Here is a 23,849-nt window from a genome sequence, read left to right on the forward strand (position 1 = left end):
GCATTACGACCTGCCTTATTCTTGCATTACAAACTGCATTATTCCTGCGTTACGAACTGCATTAGTACTTGCATTAAGGACTGTCTTATTACTATACTACTAACTGCATTACGAACTGCATAGCATTGCATTAGGACAGCATTAGATCATCGTAAACTGCTCATTAATACCGCAAGAACCTACAAGTGATTGCTGGCCTAATAACCGGCAAAGTGAAATATTACAAATACGCATATGTTGGATTTCTATCGTTTGGTCTCATCATATTCCTTTTGCTAAAGATACCGCTATTTTTATAAAAAACAGTGTGGTATCCATTTGTGGTGTTATCACTGTGTCACTGGAAGTGTGGTTGCAAATACTTTACACATTGCCTTAGAGATAAGCATGGCGGCTCGTGCCAAGCTACCGGGGGGATGGCAGGGGTTATCTGAGAGTGTGTCCCTCTTTTCCCTGACTAGAAGCAAGGCTCCCTATTTGGACTAAGGTACCTACCTCCGCCAACTAGAGACCCCCAGTTCTGACACTCCCCAACTGGTTTGCCTTGTACTGGGGCATGTCCAGCCGAAATCACGGACAGAAAGGTGTTCACCGAACGGTAGGTGAGCCCTTGCTGGGCTAAACTTGACAAAAAATTCAGAACTTGTACTACATCTGAGCCCACGGGATCACAGCCCCGTCGCAGACACCAACCACACCATTGTCGCCAGGCAGCTCAATACCACTTAATGGTACTATCCGACCAGGCCTTGGACAAGAGGCTCTCAGCGAATTTCAAAAGGCCTGGAAGTGACCATCTGCCCCTGTAATCCTTCACGCCATGAGGCGCAGGGACCCATTGAGCACCATCTGATGGGGAAGGCGGTCCGGACTGAAAAAGAAGCTCTGGAAACAGGGGGAATCGGATTGGAAAATCCCGAGAAAGTTCCAGAAGAACTGGAAACCAAACTTGGGACCTCCAAATGGGAGTGATGAGAACCACATTCGCTAGTTGCCGCCTGATGTGAGCCGACACTCACTTGATCATCGTCCAATCTTGCAGGAAAGCATCCGTGGCCACTGCCAACGGGTTTGGCCTCCAGCTAAAAAAACAAGGAAGTTGATAACCCAGTCCGGAGACAAAAAGATCCACGGAGAAAGGACCCCAAAGGTCCTGCACCAGAGAAAAAACGTCTGGATGTAATTTCCATAGACTGGAATCACTGAAGTGCTGCGACTGCCAATCCGCCACCAGATTCTCCTGACCGGGAAGATATTCCGCCGAGAGCGAAATTTGGAGGTCGAGGCAGAACTGCCAAAGGTCTGTCGCCAGATCTGAAAGCACCTTGGAGCGAGTGCCCCCTAGGTGGTTGATGTAGCTGACCGCCGATATATTGTCCATTTTCAGCAGGACACAGGACTGGATCTGTTCCTTGGTCCGGCAACGCACGGCAAAGGAGCCCGCCAGGAGCTCTAAAGAATTGATCTGTAGAGCTTGATCCTGTGGAGACCATGAACCACCTGTGGAAAAATCTTCACACCTGGCACCCAAACCCGACCTGCTGGCGTCTGATTCGATAACCAGGTCTGGAGCGAAACCAAAGATTGCTCTCCCATTCCAGGCCTCTATGTGAGAGAGCCACCACCGAACTTCGTGTTGTGCCTCCTCTGACAGGGCAACCGGATGAGAATAAGGGAGCCCTCTGCGAAGATGTTTCGCTTTGAGGCGCTGCAAAGCCCAATAATATAACAGACCCGGAAATATCGCCTGGATGGAGGCCGAGAGCAACCCCACTATCTGGGCGATCTGTCGAAGGGAAACCGTTCCCTTGGTCAAGGTGCGCCGCAGCTCGTGACGGATCTTTGCCAGCTTACGCGCTGGGAGGCTGAGAGTCGCCTCCGTCGAATCGATCACAAATCCCAAAAATGTTAACTTCTGGGCTGGAACTAACAGAGACTTTTTGGTGTTTATTACAAACCCCAATCCTTCCAAAAGACTGACTGCCTGTTGCAACTGGTCGCGAAGCAACGCAGGTCTTGAGCCAACAAGAGCATGTCGTCTAAGTGCACAATTAACTGGGTCCCTCACGGCCGCAGGAATTCCACCACCGGCTTGAGCACTTTCGTGAAACACCAAGGGGCGGAGGAGAGCCTGAAAGATCGTGTAATGAACTGATACACCTGATGGCGCCACTGAAACTGCAGAAACTTCCTGTGAGGTGGAAAAATAGGAATGGCCAAGTAGGCATCCTTTAAATCCAACCGGACCATCCGATCCGCCGGTCGCAGTACGTCCCTTAAGAGGTGAATACCCTCCATCTTGAAATCGCAGAGGTTTAGGACAGGACGTTGCCCCCCATCCGTCTCGTCCACCAAGAACATGTTGCTGAGAAAACCCTGTGGATGCAAGACGGTGTGACAAATAGCCCCTTTGTGTAGGAGTGCGAACACTTCTGCGTCTACTAACTCCTCTTCCTGATGTGAAAAACGAATGGGGCGGGAACGCCTGCTTGGGCTCGCCGCAAAACTCGATCTGAAAACCTTGGATTGTTTGCAACACCCAAGCATCTGACGTGACTGTTTCCCACACATGCAGAAACTCAGCCAAGCGGCCGCCAGTTCGAACCAGAGAATTGGTCGAAACACTTACCGGTGTTAGAGGAATTGCCACGGAAACCATGACCTCTGGAACGCCTCCCTCGTGAAGGGTAGAAGTTGTAGCATGACTGGGTCTGGAATTGCCCTTGCCTGGAGCTTTGCCCCCGGGAGTTCTGGGGGGCCTGGCCAGTCGAGCGGCCCCTTCCTCGACCGGCCCCACGGAAAAACCGGAAGGAGAGAACCTTTTTTATCAAAGTCTGGGCCTTATCAAGAGATGTGAACGTGTTCACGAACTTGCCCAGTTCTTTGATAAATGGTTCTCCGAACAAACCTCCCTGGGCCACCGCTCCTACCTCGGAGTTGGCTAAATCTCTCAACTTCGGGTCCACTTTGATTAAGAAGGACCGCCTGCATTCCATGGATAACGCACAATTGGCGTTCCCTAGGAACACCACCGCATGCTGCGCCCCACTTGAGAGCGCTTCCGGAGAAATCAGTGCCTCTGAACTCTTGGCGTCTTCTGCCATGTCTAGAATCATGGTGAAGGGGCCGAGGGCATCCAACAACTTATCCAGGCTTGCCCTCCAGGAACAATCTATCCCTTTCTTAGGGTCTTTAATAAACTTCGCAAGAAAAGTCACCATCCTGGGATCTAACTCCGGGGTCTGTGCAACCTTCCCATCAAGGGAGGGGCGTGGGCACTCGGAGCGAAGATGGCTACGGCCCTCTTTGCCCATGGAGGTGTGGATCACACCTGCCACATAGCTGGCCACCTTCGCCGAAGGGGTCCACTCAGAGGACTGGGGGTGCATCAACAATTCAGGGTCCATCATATCGGACCCAGTATTTGGTCCTTGAGTCTCCGTGGAGCCTGCTGATGCTGCCGGTCGCCATGGTCTTGATGGACCGGGCTCCTCATCCGTGTCTGCCTGGGTGTCGTCCTCAAACCCAAGGGATGGACTGGGTGGACTAGCTGGAATAGGTGAAGGGGACGGATCTACAGGGGGTGGCTGGGGCAGGTTCTGGGTCAAAAAGGTGGCCCGTAAATGTGTGAACGCATCCTGATCGACACCGTCCACTTTGGGACGTTTCACAGGCACTGGGTCAGTATCATTTGCATTTTGAGGCATGCTGGGAACAGGAGGTGTGTTGGGGACATTAGGTGCTTGTGGGGCCCACTTAGCACAGAGCTGCTCTAGCTTCTGTGTCAAATGCTCCTCCATAGGGGTCATGACCTCCTCTACTGCCCTACAGATAGACGCATCTACTATGTCATAAAACTCGTCATCCCAGGGTAGCTGGCCAGGGGATCCTCCTCCCAATGCATGTCCGCCTGTTGAGACATGATCACGAGCCCTCAGACTCTTAAGCACTGGACTTGTCAAACTAGTGTGCCAGTGACACCCCCACAGCAGTATATGCTGCCTACTATAATGCTGGGGACCAGCAGATTAAAACGGGCACAGCCCCACTTAGAAACAAGAGGCACCAAGTGAACGCCTCAGGGACACCACCCTGCTGAGAGGAAGAAAATTAACAGGCTTTAGATAGGTATATATATAATTCCCAGGGACAGTGTCCCTTCAGGCCATTATTCAGCCTGCTGTATCAACTGCCAAGCCAACACTATACAAAATACACCCTTTCGCGGGCGCCAGTAAAAGACACACTCACAACTACACAGAAACACGTTCTGAGTGTCAATTGAGGTCAAGAGCAGTGCTCTACAGACCCTCGTCTGAGGGTGTAAGTCTGCAGGGAGATGGCGAGGCTTCAGGCAACGGCGGGCGGAATGCGAGCGATCCCCCACTGAGTTCGAATTCCGCTCGCCGTTGCCAATAGAGACGCTGACGTGCTTGTAAGGCGTCGGAGCGCCCCTGGCGGCCGGAGGTGGAGACCGCGCCTCGCGGGAGGGATACAGACGGTCCCGTGTAGTCCCGCAAGCGGAGCCGCGGGCCGCAACGATCAACGCTAGCGCCGCAATAACCAAAAAGGTGAGAAAAAACCCAAACACGCCAGCCCGGGCCGCAAGCAGCGCCGGAACAATCGCCAAAGGCAGTGCGATTACGCTGCAACCTGAGGAGAACAAAAAAACGGCAACAGCGCGTACAATGAGAACACTAGCCTTAATATTGGTCACAATAGCATTGAATTGGAGAACAAGCAGTGGCGTGGGGCAGAAGCGCGGTCCCGCGACTGCTAGGATAATTAATACCACAGCTGGCAGAAAAAAACATTCAGGAAAAGAGAAAACACTTATCTCATGGCTGCGTAGCCGCAAAGAAAGAGGATGAGCAAGGGGTAGATGAAGGACTATATCGAGGACCCAGTGCCTGGATTGGTTGCTTGGGCTGAGGGATCTGTTGTCCCTTCTTTCTTTTTTTTTAACCACTTTCCCGAGGGTGTTTGGAAATGTGATTTTGAGTTTTGAAGTTTAAAATGGCTGCTACTGAAATAAAGCAAAGAGAGTAAGCATAATCCGAAGCCTCCGGTCCTGACACAGAATTATATTTTCTTCCTCATTGGTTGACAGTCCTCTGTACTGTGCTGTGTGATTGTTCACACCTTTCCATTACAAACAATTGTCTTTCCTTCTGTCGTTAGAGTGAATATACTCCTTCTGTGACAGACTTACACTCCCATGTCCTGAATTGTCATAATCTTTAGGACTGTGTGTATGCTGCTCAGCCAGGATGTGTGTTTGTTAGAATGTTGGGAGTTAGAATGTTGGAATGGTTTGAGTCAGTTGGTCTATGGGCTAAGCAGCATACAGGCTGCTCCTGGTGGGGCTCACTATTTATGTACTTTCTTACCTGTAACTTCAATCTTCAATAAATATACTTGAAGTTACCAACAACGAATGGACTATCATTATTGTTCATTACAATTGGCGACGATTTGGAAAGGCCCTGCGCTTCAACTTCCAAGAAATCTCAAGATAAAGCTACCTCAAGATACAAAAAAGTTTCTGAAGCAGCAGCTCAACTCATCTGGCACTACGAGCCCCACCAGTGACCTCCCACCGGTCGCCCTCAACTACAAAGTACCACTTCCTACCTGCAGATCCTGCTGCCTCGTTTCTACATATCAATTACAGTAACAATCTATATATGTATATATTGACAGTGAACTCACAATAAGCAAAGTATTTTTCTCATCAAGGGAAGTATTTCTAACCTAAACATTTAATCATTCCAAAATATAATCTTTGTATTTGCTTGGTAGCCTCCTAGTGCGAGTAATGTTCTTCCCACACCTTGCTGCCCCTTCATCACACAAATGTGCAGATGTAGAGACCACTTCAGACTGTGATTGACGAGCAAGAGAAGTAGGTGTAACCAAAGTTGCCATATTTTGAGATTTCAATGGAACCACGTCTTGTACCCAATTGTAGGATTCAGAATGACGTGCATTTAACCCATAACAGTTGGAAATGATATCAGCTTGAGGATTGGAAACCAGGACTAGATTTCTGTTGTTCCACCACCCTTTGTTAATTAAGAAGGCTGAATCTTTAGATACCTTGCCAACTTGAACTGGAGACGAAAACTTAGAAGAACCTTTCGCCACCTTCTTGGGTTTCTTAATCAATACCCAATCGCCAGGTTTCAATAAATCTCCACTAAAGTGTTTGTTAGAATCAAAATGGCTCTTCATCTTTTCTTGGGTGTTATGCACTCTGTCTCTAATCATGTCTAATGAATCCATTTTCCGTTCTGATTTGTCAGACAACCATGTGGGAAATAAATTTGAATGTACCATTCTACCTTTCAGTAATGTAAACGGTGCAACCCCTGTTGTAGAATGAGGAGTGGTGTTATATGACCAAACTTTGTCTTTCAAATAATCATCAACACTCAGGTTTGATGCAATAGCAGTTTGGATACCTTCTTTGATTAACCTGTTACCTCTTTCAACTAACCCATTTGAGGATGCGGAATAAAGTGCAACCTTCAAATGTTGTATGTAATGAGATTCTAGAAATTTGCACATACGTTGTGATGAAAAGTGAGTACCATTGTCAGTGACTATGGACTTCGGGGAACCCTCTAGTTTAAATACATGTTCTAGAAATTTGATGGTGTTTTCAGTAGTGGCCCCATCACAAAACCAGTAAAACATCCACTTAGAAAAATAATCAATCAATAAGATCAAGAACTTTTTGTGCATGGGAAGTAATTCATATGGCCCAGAAAAGTCCATGCCTACTTTGTCCCAAGGCCCACTTGGGAAAGGTCCAGGGTGTAAGGGGGTTTGTAAGGTCTTCCATTTTTTATCAGACAAGAGGCATTCTGGGCATGTATCTATAGTGGATTTGACTTGAGCTTCAATAGAAGGCCACCAATAAAATTCCTTAATTCTCTTACAGGTTTTAGAGATACCAAGATGACCTTGATGAGCTAATTGAATGATGTCCTTGCGTATCTTTCCAGGGGGAACGAAAAGATCATGACTCATGATAATGTCACCAACAATAGAAAGTTCCTCAGCAACATATGCGAATTTCCTCAAATCACAGGGTAGTATTCTAGTTGCCGGCCAACCTTGAGTAATAAATCACTTAACTTTTTGGAAGTTGTGATCTTTGTCACTTTCTGCATTCCAAATATGTTCAGAAATAGAGGGAAATCCCCCAACAGCATCTATGGTTGCAACCACACACTCAGCAATATTAATGTCGTCTTCCTTGTGAACATTTTCTAAAGACATTCTGGAGAGACAATCTGCTCTAAAGTTTTTCCCTCCCGGTAAATGTATAATTATGAAATGGTATTCTTGCAACGTAGATAGTAAACGTATGAGTCTAGCAGATATCTTATTGGGACCAGAACTTGAGAGTATGTAAACTAAGGGTTTGTGATCAGTGAAAATGTCAAATTCCCGTCCCCAAATCTAGGATCTAAACTTTTGAATAGCCCAGACACACGCAAGTGCCTCCCTATCAATTGTGCTATAACGTGTTTCTGGAGGTAGCAAAGTCCTAGATGCAAACGCAATTGTATGCTCTTCATTACCCACCCACTGACAGAGAACGGCTCCCAAACCAGAAAACTGGCATCAACATTTAGGAAACATCTACAATTATCTTGAAATGGGCAGAGAGCAGGGGCACGTTCAGTGATGACTTTTACTTTATTAAAAGTGTCTTGCAGGTCATCATTCCATGAAAATTTTGCGCCTTTCCTAAGTAATGCTCGAAGAGGTTCAACTATCTGAGCATAACCATGTACAAAACAAGCATAATACTCGGCTAAGCCAAGAAAAGAGCGTAGAGCATCTTTGTCTTTTGGGGGTGATGCCTCACGTACTGCTTGTATTAATGAAAGTTTAGGTTTAATGCCTTCTGGTGACAATGCGTGACCTAGATAATCAAGAGTTTGAACACCAAATTTACATTTCTCATGTCTGATAGTCATGCCAGAGGATGACAAAATTTGCAAAACCTTGGTTAAAGTAGAATTATGTGCCTCATGACTGCTAGCATGAACCAAAATGTCATCTTGATATGCCTGGACCCCTGAGATGTTTTTAAAAAGAGAGTCCATAATCTTTTGGAATACGCTAGCAGTGGATGCAAGTCCAAAAGGTAACCTGAGATATTTGAATGCCCCAAAGGGTGTAATAAAGGTGGTGAGTTCTTGGGACTCTATACTGAGGGGAATTTGGTGATACGCAGATCGTAGGTCAATAAGGGAAAAATACTTTGAATCCCCTATGCCAGCTAAAAGATCATGAATTTTAGGAAGGGGGTGACAATCTATAATAATGTTCTTATTTAATGAGCGCAAGTCAGCACAGAGCCTCACCCCGCCTGATTTTTTTTTACAAACGACGATGGGAGAAACCCATAGGGATGAATCGCAAGGGACAATTATGCTTTCAGAACAAAGATTGTCTAAAACTTTTTTAAGGTCATCTCTGGCACTAAGGGGTAAGGGTCTAACTTTGTGTACAACTGGTTGGGCATTTGGTTTGAGTCTTATCTGATGTTCAAAACCCAATACAGTACCAATGTTGTTAGCAAATACCAAAGGAAACTGCTTGATGATGTCACTAATGCCATTAGGGAGATCTGAGAGAGGGGAAGAGTTGATGGCTAAAGTGTTAAAGTCATCAGTATCCTCAGCAATATATCCTTCTGGTAAATCACCAAGAACAATAGGGTTGTCAGAACCTGGTTTGAGGTAGATACCCATTTTTGCAAGGTCCTGCCACCCCACAATGTCCCTACCTTTGATTGCAACATACATTTTTGTAAAAACGTGCCGACCTAAACATTTTAAGTTGGACTTGAAATATCCAAGCATATCAATTTCATTTTCTCCAAACGCCTTGGGGTTAATGTCTGTTGGAGTATGTGGAATAGAATTGTCCCAAGTCTGTATGAATGAAATCTCTGAAAGAATTGTGATAGGAGATCCCGAGTCAGCCATGTCTCTAAATGGTAGACCTGCAATCAAAATATCACACCATGGACCTTTAGCAGTACCAACATCAATAGCATTGCAATCAATTGTTACAACAACATTTGTGAGTTTTTCTGAAATGGTTTGTACATCCTCCGTAATGTCTATGTTATTGATCTTAACTGGACTCCTTGCTCTGCAAACTCCTTGAAAGTGTCCAATTTTTTTACAAATAGTGCACTTCTTGCCTATTGCTGGACATGTAGGAGAATTTCCAATATGTGACCTGGAACCACATCTGTAGCATATTAGGTTCTTTCTTTGTGAATTCCTTCCGGAATTGTAAGTTGAAATGGCAGAGACACTTGTTTCAGGTTGGTTTGGAATAGCATTTATGGACTGTCCATCAAGAATGGCCTTAGATGAAACCATGGAACGTTCAATTGATTTAGCAATATCAATGGTTTCAGATAGAGTTGGGTTTCTGCAACTTAAAAGCCTTTCTTGAATTTTATGCGAGAAACAACTGAATACGAACTGGTCTCTTATGGCATAATCTGTATTTTCACCAAATTCACATGTGGAGGCCAGTATTCTCAATTCTGCAATGTATTCTTCCACTGTTTCTTCAATGTTTTGTTTTCTTTTAAAGAAATTATGTCGTTCTAACATAATGCTAGGTTCCTCATCGTATTGCTTAGATAATCGAGCAAGTGCCTCTTTATAAACGTCCCAGTCATCACCAGAACCTGTACGAGCAATGTGAGGTAAATTATCAAAGACTTTTTGTGCAGCAAGGCCAATACAACTATACAGGATGGCTGCTTTACGAACAGCTGGATATTTAGTAGCGTCAATTGCCACTAAATAATTGTCAAATATGTTGAACCATTGGCACTAGGTTTACCAGGAGATTGTAAGAAAAGAGGAGGAGTTGTAATTTGTTGAGATGATGCCATAATATAAGCAGTTCCGGTGTTATTGTAGTTTTAGACAGTTAACTTTTAAAGTCTAGAGTACTTTGAGAAGTCACAACATGAAAATTAAGGTAAGATAAAATGCACAAAATTAACAAAGTCTGGATGTGAAAGCAAATTTAAGACATTCACAAGCTCATTTGAATAATAACTGGAAGGTCTATGAATTAAATTGAATTTGTCTCTTAGCAATGTTTCTGTAAAGTTCACTAAATAAAGTACAGGAATTATTTTACAGGAGATGTAAATACCTGACAAGTTGACAGTCCTTTAAATCTTGATGCTGTGCTTCTAACAAGTTGAAATGTGAAAATACTGGTAACTTGAGGGTTGTTTTCCTTTACAACGAAAATGATGTGCTGTGCCTTTAAATTTTAAGCTGTGGGAGAGGTGACAGCGTTGGAGATCAACGTGCAAGATCTCGTTTGAGCACAAGACGGTGCTTTCTTGATAATTGTAGTAAGGACGTGTGCAGACGTGCGCAGTCTCGTTTTTGGGGAAGGCGGAACTTCCGTTGAATGCGCAGCAGGCTGTTGAAGTTCTCAATGCCAGCAAGAGCAGACACGTATCGTCAGCGGCAAAACCTGGGGTCAGACGCGCGTCAACTAATTAATGCTGGAAACGCTCCAAAAAGAGAAGTTGAGAAGAATGGTAGGTGGGTGATTTTCCGATCGTCGCCAAGATGTAGAAGTGTAAGATAATCCAGGTAGCCAATGGAAAGTTGAAAAGGGTTTATTTTCATAAATGAATTCACCCACGACCACGACGTCCGGCTGCCACAGATCCCAGCACAAACTGACCGTTGCTAGGATAACCGGTGGCAGTGAACGCCGCAGAGCGCAGACATGCATTTAATCACAAACATGTTGACACACGAGATGGTCGCACGCAAGAGCCTCGTAGAAGACTGCATGCGCTGCGATCATCTCGTGCACTCAACAACGACATGCAAGTAATTATGAAATCACTACCTTCTGTCAACTTGCTTCGAGGGAAATGTTACTTCTGATTGTCACAACTTCAGGGAAGGATACAGCGTTTTTCTAGACCACAGTGACCACTTCATTTATTTTATTTTATTATTTTCTTAGGTCATTTACACACCTCATCTAAGCAGAGTGTCACTAAGTGCTAATGTACCATGTACTGTACATCTTGCCGTGCCGCAATTTCATTCATACTCAAAATGTGTACAATTATATTTACATTATTATATTTTTCTTGTTCTGTACATTGTATTTTCACTGCTGTAACGCCACTGAATCCTTCATTTTCTTTGGTGCATCCGCTGTTTTCAGAAAGAATTCTTACATGCCTCACCAACCCCCTACTGTTGCTGCAAATTGCATTTTACTGTGTCATATTAAAAGGAAAAAAAGGGGGTAGTTCATCAATTTTCTTCATATTATAATGTGGGGTGCTTTAAAAAAAAAATGTGTTCTACTGTGTAAAAAAAAAATGCATTATACTGTGTGGCACTCACAGCCACACCAAGCCCTGAAGCTTCCTCGTTTTATGTTGCACTGTATGGAATTCACCACCACACTTTTACTGTACCATGTGGTATTGTCCACTCCACTTGTTGTTTTCTTCATGTATGAATCGTACACTGTACTGTTTGGTACCTATCTCAATTTCTACTTTTCATACATCTTACTTTGCTACGTGTGGTGCCTCCCCACACCTCTCTTCTCAACATGTTTTGAGGGAGATTTTCACAATTTCATGTGGTACATTGTGCCGTGTGCTGCTTCCGCACACCTTTAACCGCGACTTGCATTGAGGGAAATATTTACTGTTTCATGTGGTTTCACCACATTTCATTCACATTTTTACAAATTGCATTTATTTTGTTTCATGTGGTATTACCACATCTCCTGCACATTTCTTTACTTTTTTATTGTTTCATGTGGTACTACCGCATCTTGTGCAAATTAATGTTTTGTGTCAAGTGGCATTTCCATATCTACTTTTTACTTATCTTGTTTAATGTGGTACATCCACATCTTATTCACATGTTCTGCTGTTTTATGTGGTGCGTCCTCACATCGATTTTATGTGATGTGTCCCCACATCTATTTAATGGGTCACGCCACATCTGTACTCTTGAATTTACATTGTTTCATGTGGTACTTCCACATCTCGTGTACATATTATTGCATTGTTTCTTTTGTTTAATGTGGTACATCCACATCTTATGCACATGTTCTACTGATTTATGTGGTGCGTCCCCACATTGATTTTATGTGGTGTTCCTCCACATCTATTTAATGTGGTCACCCCACATCTGTACTCGCAAATTGTTTTTTGCGTCATGTGCGTTCTGCTTTCCTTGTTTTCTTCTTCACTCTCTTGAGCGTACTCTTGAACTTCCTTCGTGTCGGCCCGGCCAGTTCTCATGATCTTTGTACCTGAGTCGCTTCTTGTTCTTGATGTGGGAGTGTGTTGGTTGTTTTGTGGGAGAAAGGGAGATGGGTGATTGAGTTGACTTTCCTGTCTCCTGTCTTCCTTATCGTTCCTTCCCACTCACTACTTTCGTGTCTCCTGTCTTCCTTATCGTTCCTTCCCACTCACCACTTTATCTTGTCGTTTTCTATCAATTTTTCATGCAATCCATTTTATTCATCATATCTTGTCATGTTTTGCTTAATTCTTTTAATGTGACTTTTGTTATACCTTTTTAAAGTTTCTCTCTTCTCATTGTAAAGAAGGGAGATGTTGTAGTATGCTGGATGTGTGTGTGTTAGAATGTTGGGAGTTAGAATGTTGGAATGGTTTGAGTCAGTTGGTCTATGGGCTGAGCAGCATACAGGCTGCTCCTGTTGGGGCTCGCTATTTATGTACTTTCTTACCTGTAACTTCAATCTTCAATAAATATACTTGAAGTTACCAACAACGAATGGACTATCATTATTGTTCATTACAGACTGAAACGTTGTGGTTTGTTGTATGTTAGGACCAGAGCTCTGTAGTAATACAAAATTAAAGATAGTGTTAATGTTTTTGGCAATGATTTTATTTCATTTGTCAGATTTGTCTTGAGGGGTGGTGAGTTACTAGATTATTTTATTTCTTTTCTACCATTTTCACTGCCTAAAAATCTTTCTTCACTGAAAAATTACTTTTTTCACACGTTTGTGTTAGGTGTTATTTCATCTTTTGCTATATGAAGGTGCATTTTTCTTTACTTAACATGTGGTCTGGGATAAATGAATACTACTGCTACCTTTTTTTTAAATTGTTTACAAAAATATGAAGACTTCTTTAAGTTTATTTTTTTACACTAAAGTGTTTGTATTAAAACCAATTTCCTTACTTTTCAAGTAAATATAGGAGGCACTGTTGTGCTTGAGAAAGGGGTACTGTAACACAATTCCTATATTGGATTGCCTGATTCCCTTGGGAGTGAGCGTCTGTATTGGAGAACGTTGATTTACACTGCTTTTACTTATGAGCATATGTCTTGATGTAAAATGTGTGTTCTGCTTTTTGTACAGTCTATTTCTTTGTTACTTAAAAAAACCATGGATGTTATCATGCATTTTGGCATTGTCGTCCAATACTTCGAGTCACAGATATTTTTCAGTCATTCATTGTTTTAAATGTATTACTGAATTGTGAAATTGTAGTACAGTGTGGACCAATTTATAATTAGTTTGTAGAGCGTAATCGTACCACAGTTTTCTTTTAATTCGATATTAGTAAATAGATTTTTTATATCTGGATAAGCAATGTAGTGGGAGACAATGTAATGTAGGCAAGGTAATTGTATTGCAATGTAGTTGGCTCAATATAGTAAAATGCACGTTGTGGAAATGTCTGTTTTAGGTGCCATTTTCTGTTAATATATACTTTTTCTTATTTTTAAACAAGTGCCTGTTTGATGCCTATATTCATTTACAGTAGACTTTGTTGTGAACTCTTTAGTATGCCATTAGGACCAATTGCGCACTCAATATCTATGAGAGCAAAGCAATAATAGTCTCACTTGCCTCTCACACCTGACCAATCTCAGTTTTAAATCAAAGCAGATGGGAACCTGCCAACTTGGGAAGCATTCTTGCAGATAGCCTGGTAATTTGCAGCCGCTGCCCAACGCTGGGAATGCTTTCCTCCCATCCCTAGTATCTGCTCCCTAGGTCTTCTCTACTGGTCCCTGCAAGGGAACATCAGCAGCTGCTGCTCTCGGGAGCACAGCCCACATGTAACAGAAATTGAGAGTGTGGCTGAGAGGATTTCACTGCATCTGAGAGGGTATCAGGTCCCCAGACAGCAGGTCTCTGCCTCTTCACCCTCTGAAAATCTTTTGTCACACACACCGCCCTGTCCCTCTGAATTTTTACACCTACCTCCGTTGATCATAAGCCACAGCATAATGAAGGATACTGTGACTGTAGTATTGGCTATGATGTATATTAGCTGGTCATGGAACAATGCTCTCTTACATATATTTAACACAGCACACAATCAACTGTTAAAGCAAGAGTTTTGCCACTTGAGCAACTAAAGTAGTCCCTAAGAGCTTTGAATTGCTATATATAATGCAACAGGCACAATTGTTCTAAGATACAGTGTTTTTGGCCACACAATTAGAAAGCAATGCTTCTGGTTGGGGTTGCCAAGGAAAAGGTTTTGAAGATCAAAACTTCAAAAAGGAACGCATTGAGGACATAGACTTTAGAGTTCAGGCAGCTAAGCTATTAACCTTCTACTTGCCTTGACAATTGACTGATTATATATATTTTTTTAAACTTAAAGACATGGTTGTTTGCAGGCTAAAGGAACCTTGCTTGACTTGCTGTAGTATATTTGTTTCTTTATTTTCAGCACCATAAACATAAAACCTCTACAGGTATATGAGTACTACATTAGTAGTGTAAATAGGATCTAGCTGCCTGGTGACCAGTAAAGACACTTACTTAAAATCGTGAAATGAATAACATGCTGCAGTAGGAGCCTCACTTTTTTTGGAGCTCAGTTTTCATTAGTAGGATGTAGTTTGTCCTTAACAATTCAATTACATCCATTTTACTACTTTGGGGCCGATTCCGATCCAGGTCGGAAGGGCACCGAAAGCGATCCGGCCGGAAAACTACGAGCCGTACGCGTGTATTCCGCCCGACTCGTACAGCTGTACGAGGTAGCCAGTACGATGCGAGCTACATGAAATTCACGGACCGAGTCGATTCCGGGTCCGAACCGCTCCGTACGTCTCGGACGTAAACTAACCGTGGTGTGCAATGGATGCGATTCACGACCGAGCCAGTACGATGCACGCGTCGGAAATCCTGTGTGAGCCGGAGTGTCCGGCTTGCAAAAGCTCCCGGAGTCGGACTTCGGGGGTCCGCCTCGGACCCCCCCGACACCCGCAGCCGTACGACTCGCACACAGGGGGAGACCCATGGGTCTCCCCCACACAGGCATGTGCGGCACGGATGGCACTGATGCGTACCCACTGTAGGGGGTGCACTTGTTTGAGACGTACCCATTAAGTCAATGGGAGCGCATGTACGCGTCGTACAACTGGCTCCCATTGACTTCTATGGAAGTTCGTTCGAACCGAGTCTGACAGCATACGTGCGCATCGTATTCGCTCGGTCGGACTGTAGGGGTCCGCCTCAGTCGGAAAACACTCCGGATACGACTCAATCTGAGTGCTTTCCGACCCGGATCGGAATTGGCCCATTTGTGGAAAACGATGTACAAGGGTTGAACAATTAGGTTTTTTGCCCAAATATGTACCTGAATTAAGTTTTTAAAACACAAAAGATGGATTGATTGATAGAAATGACTGACATGAAACCTTCATTACATTCAGAGATAAAATGACCGTGGACAAAACTACTGTAATATAAGCAGTGCTTAATTTGAGCTGGCGGTTGTGGGCCATCAACGCTCGTTTTTAGGGACCGATCACTTATTTCTCCTTAATCAAACATTGATAGCGAACCAGAAAGGGAAAAACACACAAGGGGGAAAGAAGTAGGAAGAGAAATACGGAAAAAAAACTTCACAACGGAAGAAAGCAGGCCCCTGTAAGGGTGAGATAAAAGGATAGGAAGTGTCAAGACTACATAGCCTTGGTATTTGGTTCACCCATGTTTAAACACACTGGGTGTGGGTTTCTAAGCAGACCTTTGGGCATCAGTACCCTTTCTATTAAAAATTAAGCACTGAACAGGAGTGTGTGTCCTCTAAGCATAACTTTTTAGAATACCTGTGATTCCACAAGCGCAGCCCTTGCTGTTTCGATCAGCTCCTCCCCAATAAAACATCTTCTCTCCATTCCAAGATACCCACCATCCCCATCCTGATTGGATAAACCGAATGTGGCGGCAGTCCAGCTGTAATGATAAAACAAATCAAACAAGTTGCCTGGTCAACTTCAAAATTGATTAACACACATGATTTCAAAACAAAGGACTTGGGTAGAAAGTTAAATTGCCTAGGAGCATTCAATTAGATGACCCACCAACTAGGATATTTCGAGTTTGTGTATGGGTGGCCCAATCTCTGGGGCGGGATTCGTCAAAGGCCCACCTGTGTCAACCCTGCAACAACCTGCTTACCAAGTTCAGAGTTCCAAACCATGTCAGCAGAGAAAGTTTACATGCACAATGTGAGAGTCAGAGGAAAGGACATCCCAAGAACATCCTCCAGAGTGGGAACTCGCAGATGATGAAATGTTGTGGGTGAGGCTACCCCTTAAATATCTATTTTTGAGACAATAAGTTAGGAGGGCTCTAGTACATAGGGGAATGAATTTACCCTCCAATTACTGATAATACCTGAGCCTCTTGTCTGTGTATAGCACAGAAAGTTTGCCAATGGTCCTTCTGCTAAGACCAATCAGTGTCCGAAGCCCCATCCTAAAGAGTTTCGGACTTAGATGTCATGGAGATGATAGTCCTTTGGCTGCTGGTTTATCACAAATTAGCTTCTGACAGTGGAGCTGACTGCTGCTCAGCCATCGATAACAAATCGCTTCCCTTGACTCTAAATGTGGTGGGGAAACCACAAAGAAGGCAATGCGGCATTGGCTGAGTTTCGGCAAATGCTTTTACTGCCCATCTCTAAGCCCCTGCCATAAAAGACATGTTAAGAGTGACTTGATAAAGGGGTGAGAAATCAAGTGCTTGGTAATTACTGACATTACTGACACTGTAAGGTTCACCCACTGTGGGATTCCCTCCTGAGCATGAGTTCTTGTCATCGAAATGGGGGATAACATGCGGAATTACTGTACCAACTGGATTCTTGTTAAACGTTGACTCACTCTCTCTGCCAGCTGGCGGCAGGAGAGCTGCTAGTTACTGCTGTACCTGACACTAGGCATGTGAAGAGTCTGGGGAGGTCTTACCTTTCATAAAGGGTTTACCAGCATATTATCTTAATAAACATAAAAGGCTGGTCAATTACACCTCTTGATCAACCTAGCTGACAGCTGGTCAATTCTCCAAATATCTGTTTTCATGTCCCTGCCGCTTACCTTTCATAGTGCTTTGACGTGGCAGAGAAGATGCATTCAACATATTACAATAACCCACATTAATTAAATGGGTAAGGTATTAATCTGACGAAGGAGCATGCTGGATACCTTAATACAATATGACAAAAACCTTTTTATTTCCAAATGACACAAAAGAGAGTAGGACTGCTGTTGCAAATTGTAATGCTATTGTATAGTCCAAAAATGAGTTGTGCATGTACTCTTTTAGGCTTGCTAACAATTGAGATTCCAGGATATAATTTCATCAGAACAAGCACTGTACCTGCGTTCTGCTGTCATTAAAAATAGTGCTTACCCTCACATACTGTTCACAGTTGTCAGACACCTTGGCAAGTGCATTCAACTGAGCCAGCTCTGTTCCATACTGCAGCTCTCTCTGATAGCACCCTGCTTCTTCACAAGGAGTCACGCGAATGCGGTTCTCGCTGTCATGGCTGACCTCGGTTATACCTCGAATAATAATCAATGTTATGTTATTTACAAAGTACACATTCAACAGAGAGCTCAACCTACTTTCAGAACTTTTCAGAAGAATGGAGGAATTTGAAAACCATAAGAGAACACGGTTTATCAGATGTCTTTGTGAGAGCTAGGTTATATCCTAGTAACCTTGTACAGTGGCAGCCATTTTGGATTGAGAATTAAGGATCTGCATCCAAGTCAATGTCGAGGATTAAACATGGCAAAGAGCCTCTAGAGCACCTGGACAATCGGGAATAAGGTTGCCATAACGTCAATGGAGAGATAAAAATATCAATTTTGTAAAATAGGACTTTACAAAGGTTAATTAAACCCCCATGAATGTGTGATCAGCCTGGCAAGTCTGCTGTACTTGACCCTACTGACATGAGGCAATATGATTGACTTGCACATTTGAAGGCGTGTAGGTAATTTTAGATGTAAAGTATATTTAATAAAGCAGTTGGATTAGTGTAAATGGATGGATCGATAAAAGGGATTGTCCATACATTGACCAATGAATGAGGCCATGGAAGACAAATGAGTAAGATAATGAAAGTTCTTATGTGTATGAGTGGGGTTGTTAGAAATGTTATTATAAGTTTGCGGTGTGGCTTGCTCTTAACAGACAGTTGACAGTGCATGTATAAAGATTACCACAATATGCCAAGCAAAACTGCCAAGATGCAGTGGATTGTCACGATATGCTAACAGTTCTGTAACGATTGAACAAAGATGCCTCTCTAAAAAGTTTAGAATATGAGAAAATAAATTAGTTTATCCTTTTCTACAGAAATGGTCACAAAGTTTGAAGTGTCTTTATTTGCAGCTTCTGTTCCTTCTTTAATTTGGAGTAATGAAAACGGTTCAAAATATCTCCATGGACAACTTAATGTCAGTTGAATCCAAGCATCATTAAACACAAAGCTTTTACTGTGATGGAAACACAGTACTGGACTGTTATTACCCCCCAAGTCTCAACCCAGTTTGCCAGCAGCTTTAACACCATCTACTGCCACCTCTCACTGAGGCTCTTTAGCCCTTGGCAAACCGCCACGCCAGAGATCACTGTGTCCCTTGTTTGTGAATGGAACAGGAGTGAGGATGTCCTAAATATGGACTTCCACACTTGGTGAGATTGGGCGCAAGACTGTGAAAATTGTGTCCCAATTTGTTCAGGTCTTGTCTTGGGAGCACAGGAGTATATGAGGTCTCACAGGAGTGTGCAAGATCTCACTGAGGTGTGTGGCATGAGATCTGGCAGCTATCTTGGTTTTTGCCAGAGTATCTAAGGAGATCCTTGCTTAAGTCTGTGCTCATAGTCCAGGACCTGCACTGGAGGCAGGATGACTTTCCAGTTCTTGTGAAACCTGCACTTATCGTGATGCCTGCTGGAGCACGGTGAGCTTCAATTGATGCGTGGAGAAAGGACATCTGCATATGGCTGATTCCTCTAAATCTGAGAAGGTGAGACTTGATTTCTACCAAAGACTGATAGAACTGTAGTCCTTGGTCACAGTGAATTTTCAGGGAAAGAAGCCTGACTTTTAGTTTACAATGACTTTGGACAGTTTTTTAGAGCCCTTTTGAAGCTTGGGAATTGGGTTTAGGGAGGTAGAGGGTGAGGCGATCTGTAATGTAAGAGTGCAAAATAACGGAAAATAACACTAAAGACTAACTTAAGTCCAGAGGCTTTTAAAGTGAAGACAGTCTCAATCAGGCTTTTACACCCACTACAGCACAGAAACAGCCTTCATTGCAGCCACCGATGACATCAGAATCATCCTTGACTGAGGAGAAATGGCCGCACTCATCCTCCTCGATCTCCCCGCAGCTTTTGACTCAGTCTCCTACAAGTCACTGATTAGAAAGCTTCAGCACTTGGGTATCTGTGGACTGACCTTCAATTGGATATACTCATTCCTCATGGACAGAACTCAACAAGTTAGACTCCCCTCTCTACACCTCACAACCCAAGAAACTCATCTGTGGAGTCCCTCAAGGATCAACGCCTCCTCTGGGTTTTATTGATGTGTCAAAATAACCACAACAACAAAGTTAGGCTCCCAAATTACTCTTTTTCCCCCAAAAAGTTACTCTTTTGCCATGAATCAAGGTTTCTAAATAAGTGAATTAGGGCCTTATTTAGAGTTTGGCAGATGGGATATTCTGTCACAAATGTTGTGGTTGTTCATATTCCATATTACAAGTGCATTATAGCCCATAGTACTTGTAATGCAATGGACAGGATATTTATCAAGTTTTGACCGAGTATCTCTTCTGGCAAACTCTAAAGAAGGTCCTTAGTTTTCCAATAAGACCAGTCTTTCTAGACGAAATCTATTGTCAGTTATTTGGACACTGACTTTAACGTTAGCTGTTATATGTATATATGTGTGCATTCAACAGTGAATGCTCATTATCGAAGCGTTCTAGTCAGGTAAGGACTGACAACTTCCCAATCCTAAGCCTGAATCTTTATTCCTTGAGCTAAGTCCCTCCTCATGAAGATTCAACAAGAAACATACAGTTGCCCATTTAATTACTATTGTGCAGCCAGTTCTACTAAAGTTATTCTTTACTTAAACAGTCATGTTAATGCTTCTCATAAATATTGAAACCCAAAACAATTAGAAGGGATTTTTTTGTACAGCACTCAAAAACTATGTCAATCCCACCACAAACTAGCTTCTAAAGTAAGTTAAACCACTTGTTTAGATTCTTTCCAAAAGATGATAGCTGATTATTCAAGAGTAGATGTCGAGTGAATTGTTTACAGCAAGGTTGCCCCAGATGTAAAGGCTGACCTCTCACTTTGCTTTTGCTATATTTGAGTGGCACTAGTATTTACGTCCCATTTGATTGATTGTGTGGGGTGAAACTGTGTAATTAATGTGGAGCTTTTTCCACATATTGATTTGTATGCAATTGTAAGGGCCTTAAATTCTAACGTTTCCTAGGCAGGGAGCCTATGCAGAGATCATCCATCAGATAAAATACGTCTCCATGGAACTATGCTGGCAACTACACGAGCAGCATAATTTAGGTTCCACCTTTACACGTCAAAAATACGCAATATATATGTGTACTTAGCACTACGTATTCAGAGTGTTCTAACATTATTAATGTAAAGTGTTGCACTTGAACTCAGTAACAATGTGCATTCACTGTAGAATTAGAGATTCATAAATACACTGTGTGCCTTAATTTTATTAACTGAAATATAGTTTTAGAGATTTGATAATCATCCTCGTACTATTAAAATGTTTTAATATAGAAAGGAGAATGATTTATATAAATGTGTGTACTAATGTCTTCACATTTGAAATTAGAATATTGTCCCCACATATACATTCATGTTTATGCAATTCACATTGACTTACCTTTCCTTAAACTGCAACTTGAGTTTGATTTTGAATCTAATGTACTGACATTTTAATGTATTTGTAGTTGTGTGCACAGATGAGACACATATTAAATTTGCCCCATTGATTTAGTACGTTCAGCGTGGCATGAGTAGACCTGTATTTCTATCTGCATGAAATGCTGCACTTCCATTTTTGCTTGCGTGTCATTTTCCTTGCAAGTGCATTCACATGGTTTGATAGTTTGGGAATAGATGTAACACTGTATTACAGATAGACAACCTGAGAAGAAGACCTTGACGAAGAACATGGAGAAACACAGTGTATACTGATAGTCTATACGCAGTAATGTTGTGAGGAGTTGCAGATTTCCCAAGGACGTTATGGTTTCCCTGGTTGGTCTGAAAGAATCCACGAATGTTGCGGCTCATAATGGTATTCTCACAGGTCGTTGTTGGCCACTACCACTTTGGACTTTGAGAGGTACAGACCTCAATGCTTTTCCCTTTAATTCTTTGCTGAGTGGGGCTTAGGCTAACAATTATTTCCCTGACCATGGAAGACTATTGACAGAGCTTCTGAAATACTGACACCTTCCCATTAATTTTCGACATTTCCCCACCTTTGTAGACTTAATCACCTTGTTAGTTTAGACTTTAAGTAAGATGGTTTTAGACTTTACTCATATCCAGGAGGGATGATCAAAGACTCTTCTTTGAGCATCAAATTTTATTATTAATCTTCTGTATAGCTGTAACTGAATTTCTTGTTTGCCTTATGCTGATGCGTCTGAACTTCTTTAGGAGGTTGGGCTGTCATGTTGTTATCCTGTATTTCTACAGTATGTTTTTGAGATTTATATACTGGAACCTGACTGCTAATTTGTAATAAACGTCTTGACTGTACTCACTGATTCCTGGTCCTCATTGTGTAGCCAAATGAGTTACACTGTTAATTAGAATTTTGACTGATGCTAACTCCCCTCACCTCTCAGTCGACATATAAAAGATCCATCAGATAATCCATGGTAAGAGGTTGGCCCAAAGCTGGATCGCTACTCACATTGCCACATTTTAAATTTCGTGGAAATTGGTCATTTTGTTTTTTTGTGGTGTCAACCATTAGCGACTTACAATAATGCACCCCGCCTTCCATGATGGTACTTGCTATCTTTGCGCTCTCTAAACTGAGCAAAAATAGGTGAATTCTGCACAGTAATTTAGGTGTAACTGGGAGACTGTAACACTCGCATTTGTTTTTCAATCTATGGACATGCTTGCATCAAAGAATACCCTCACGGTTTCACATTTCTAATGGGAGGACTGTATTATCTAACATGATTATAGTATGGATGTGAGAGGCTGGCCTGGTATATGATGTCCATTAATGTGAGTGGGCACCTTGCACCAGTCCAGACAACCCTTATGGTGATTTAGGAGGTCTCAGACAACCTTAAAAAGCTATCCAAGTGGTAGCTGTGGAGAGCAGCCTTCAGGCTTAGTCTTGAAGGAATGTAAAGCAGCTTGTTTTACTAGAATGCAATCTTATAGTATAGATTAAATGAAAAAGAACCACACAAAGTATTTATAAAAATATGTATTTATTATATAACACTCTCTAGTACGTTACAGTATCTCCTACATGGAGATTGACACAAAGCACACAATACTTTTGCAAAGAAATCACAGTAAATAGCAGTAATACACAGTGGGTCCCTGGGGGGTGGCCAACCATATACTAAGAAAGTGGTATAAGAACCACAACTTGAGTCAAGAGAATGTCAAGAGGACATATAATTGCTGGGGCCCCACAGAACCACCCAAGGTAAGTAGATAGAGACCCCAGGGAGAGCATGTGCAGTGTGTAAACACGATTGCGTGCTCTGTACAAGTCTATGTGCAAGTTATGGTTGGAATTTTAAAGTTTAGGGACACTTCCCAGTGGACCCCGAAGAAACCCTGTCACAGACAGAGGGTGGGAGAGCCACCCCACCCGTGGATTCCATGGTACCCAAGTTATCTATCCGAGGGGAGCTGGGTGCATAGAGGTGAAGTGGCGTCGGAAACCGCAGTCGAACCCAATGGAGGACTTGAGGAAAGTGCCGCTGCTGGAAGAGGAGAAAGTGTCCGGAGGAATCCAAACGTGGGTTCTTGAAGAGGAGTACCTGAAAGCAGAGGGGACAAGGTCTATGTCACTCGGGAGTGACCAGGAGTCTTGGAAGACAGATGCCCTCCGACGCCTGGTGCTTGAGGAAGGATGACAGTGACCTTGACTCTGCAGCTGCGGGGACCAGGCAATGCTGAGGATGACCAGGACCTGGATTTGATCTGTCCCATGAAGGATATCGAGTGCTGAGTGGTCGGTGTCCAGGGGGAGAACCAACAAGGCTTGGCAAATACTACCCACGTAGGAAGTCAAGAAGGTGCACAGTTGGGACCAGCAAGATCCAGGAGACTCACCACAAGCAGGGGAGTCAGTGAAGGCCCCGAGCAATCGGGGGAACCCAAGGAAAAGAAAGGGGAACCTCAAATGGACCCACAGGCCGGAGGCACTG

At 43.1% G+C, this 23,849-nt stretch overlaps 1 protein-coding gene across 1 annotated transcript in view; it reads right to left on the minus strand.

Annotated features, from left to right (window-relative positions):
- Nucleotides 1-23,849, minus strand: part of LOC146822668 (neurexin-4-like) — a 143,846-nt gene that overhangs the window by 36,097 nt on the left and 83,900 nt on the right. The window contains exons 4-5 of the mRNA XM_085606580.1: nt 17,767-17,921; nt 16,179-16,305 (exon numbers count right to left, since the gene is read on the minus strand). Of these exons, the coding sequence (XP_085462706.1) occupies nt 16,179-16,305; nt 17,767-17,921 (282 nt within the window). The remainder of the gene's footprint in view (nt 1-16,178; nt 16,306-17,766; nt 17,922-23,849) is intronic.

Source organism: Triturus cristatus, chromosome 5_2 (genome assembly GCF_964204655.1).
Source record: "Triturus cristatus chromosome 5_2, aTriCri1.1, whole genome shotgun sequence".
In the NCBI taxonomy this organism is placed as follows: Eukaryota; Metazoa; Chordata; class Amphibia; order Caudata; family Salamandridae; genus Triturus; species Triturus cristatus.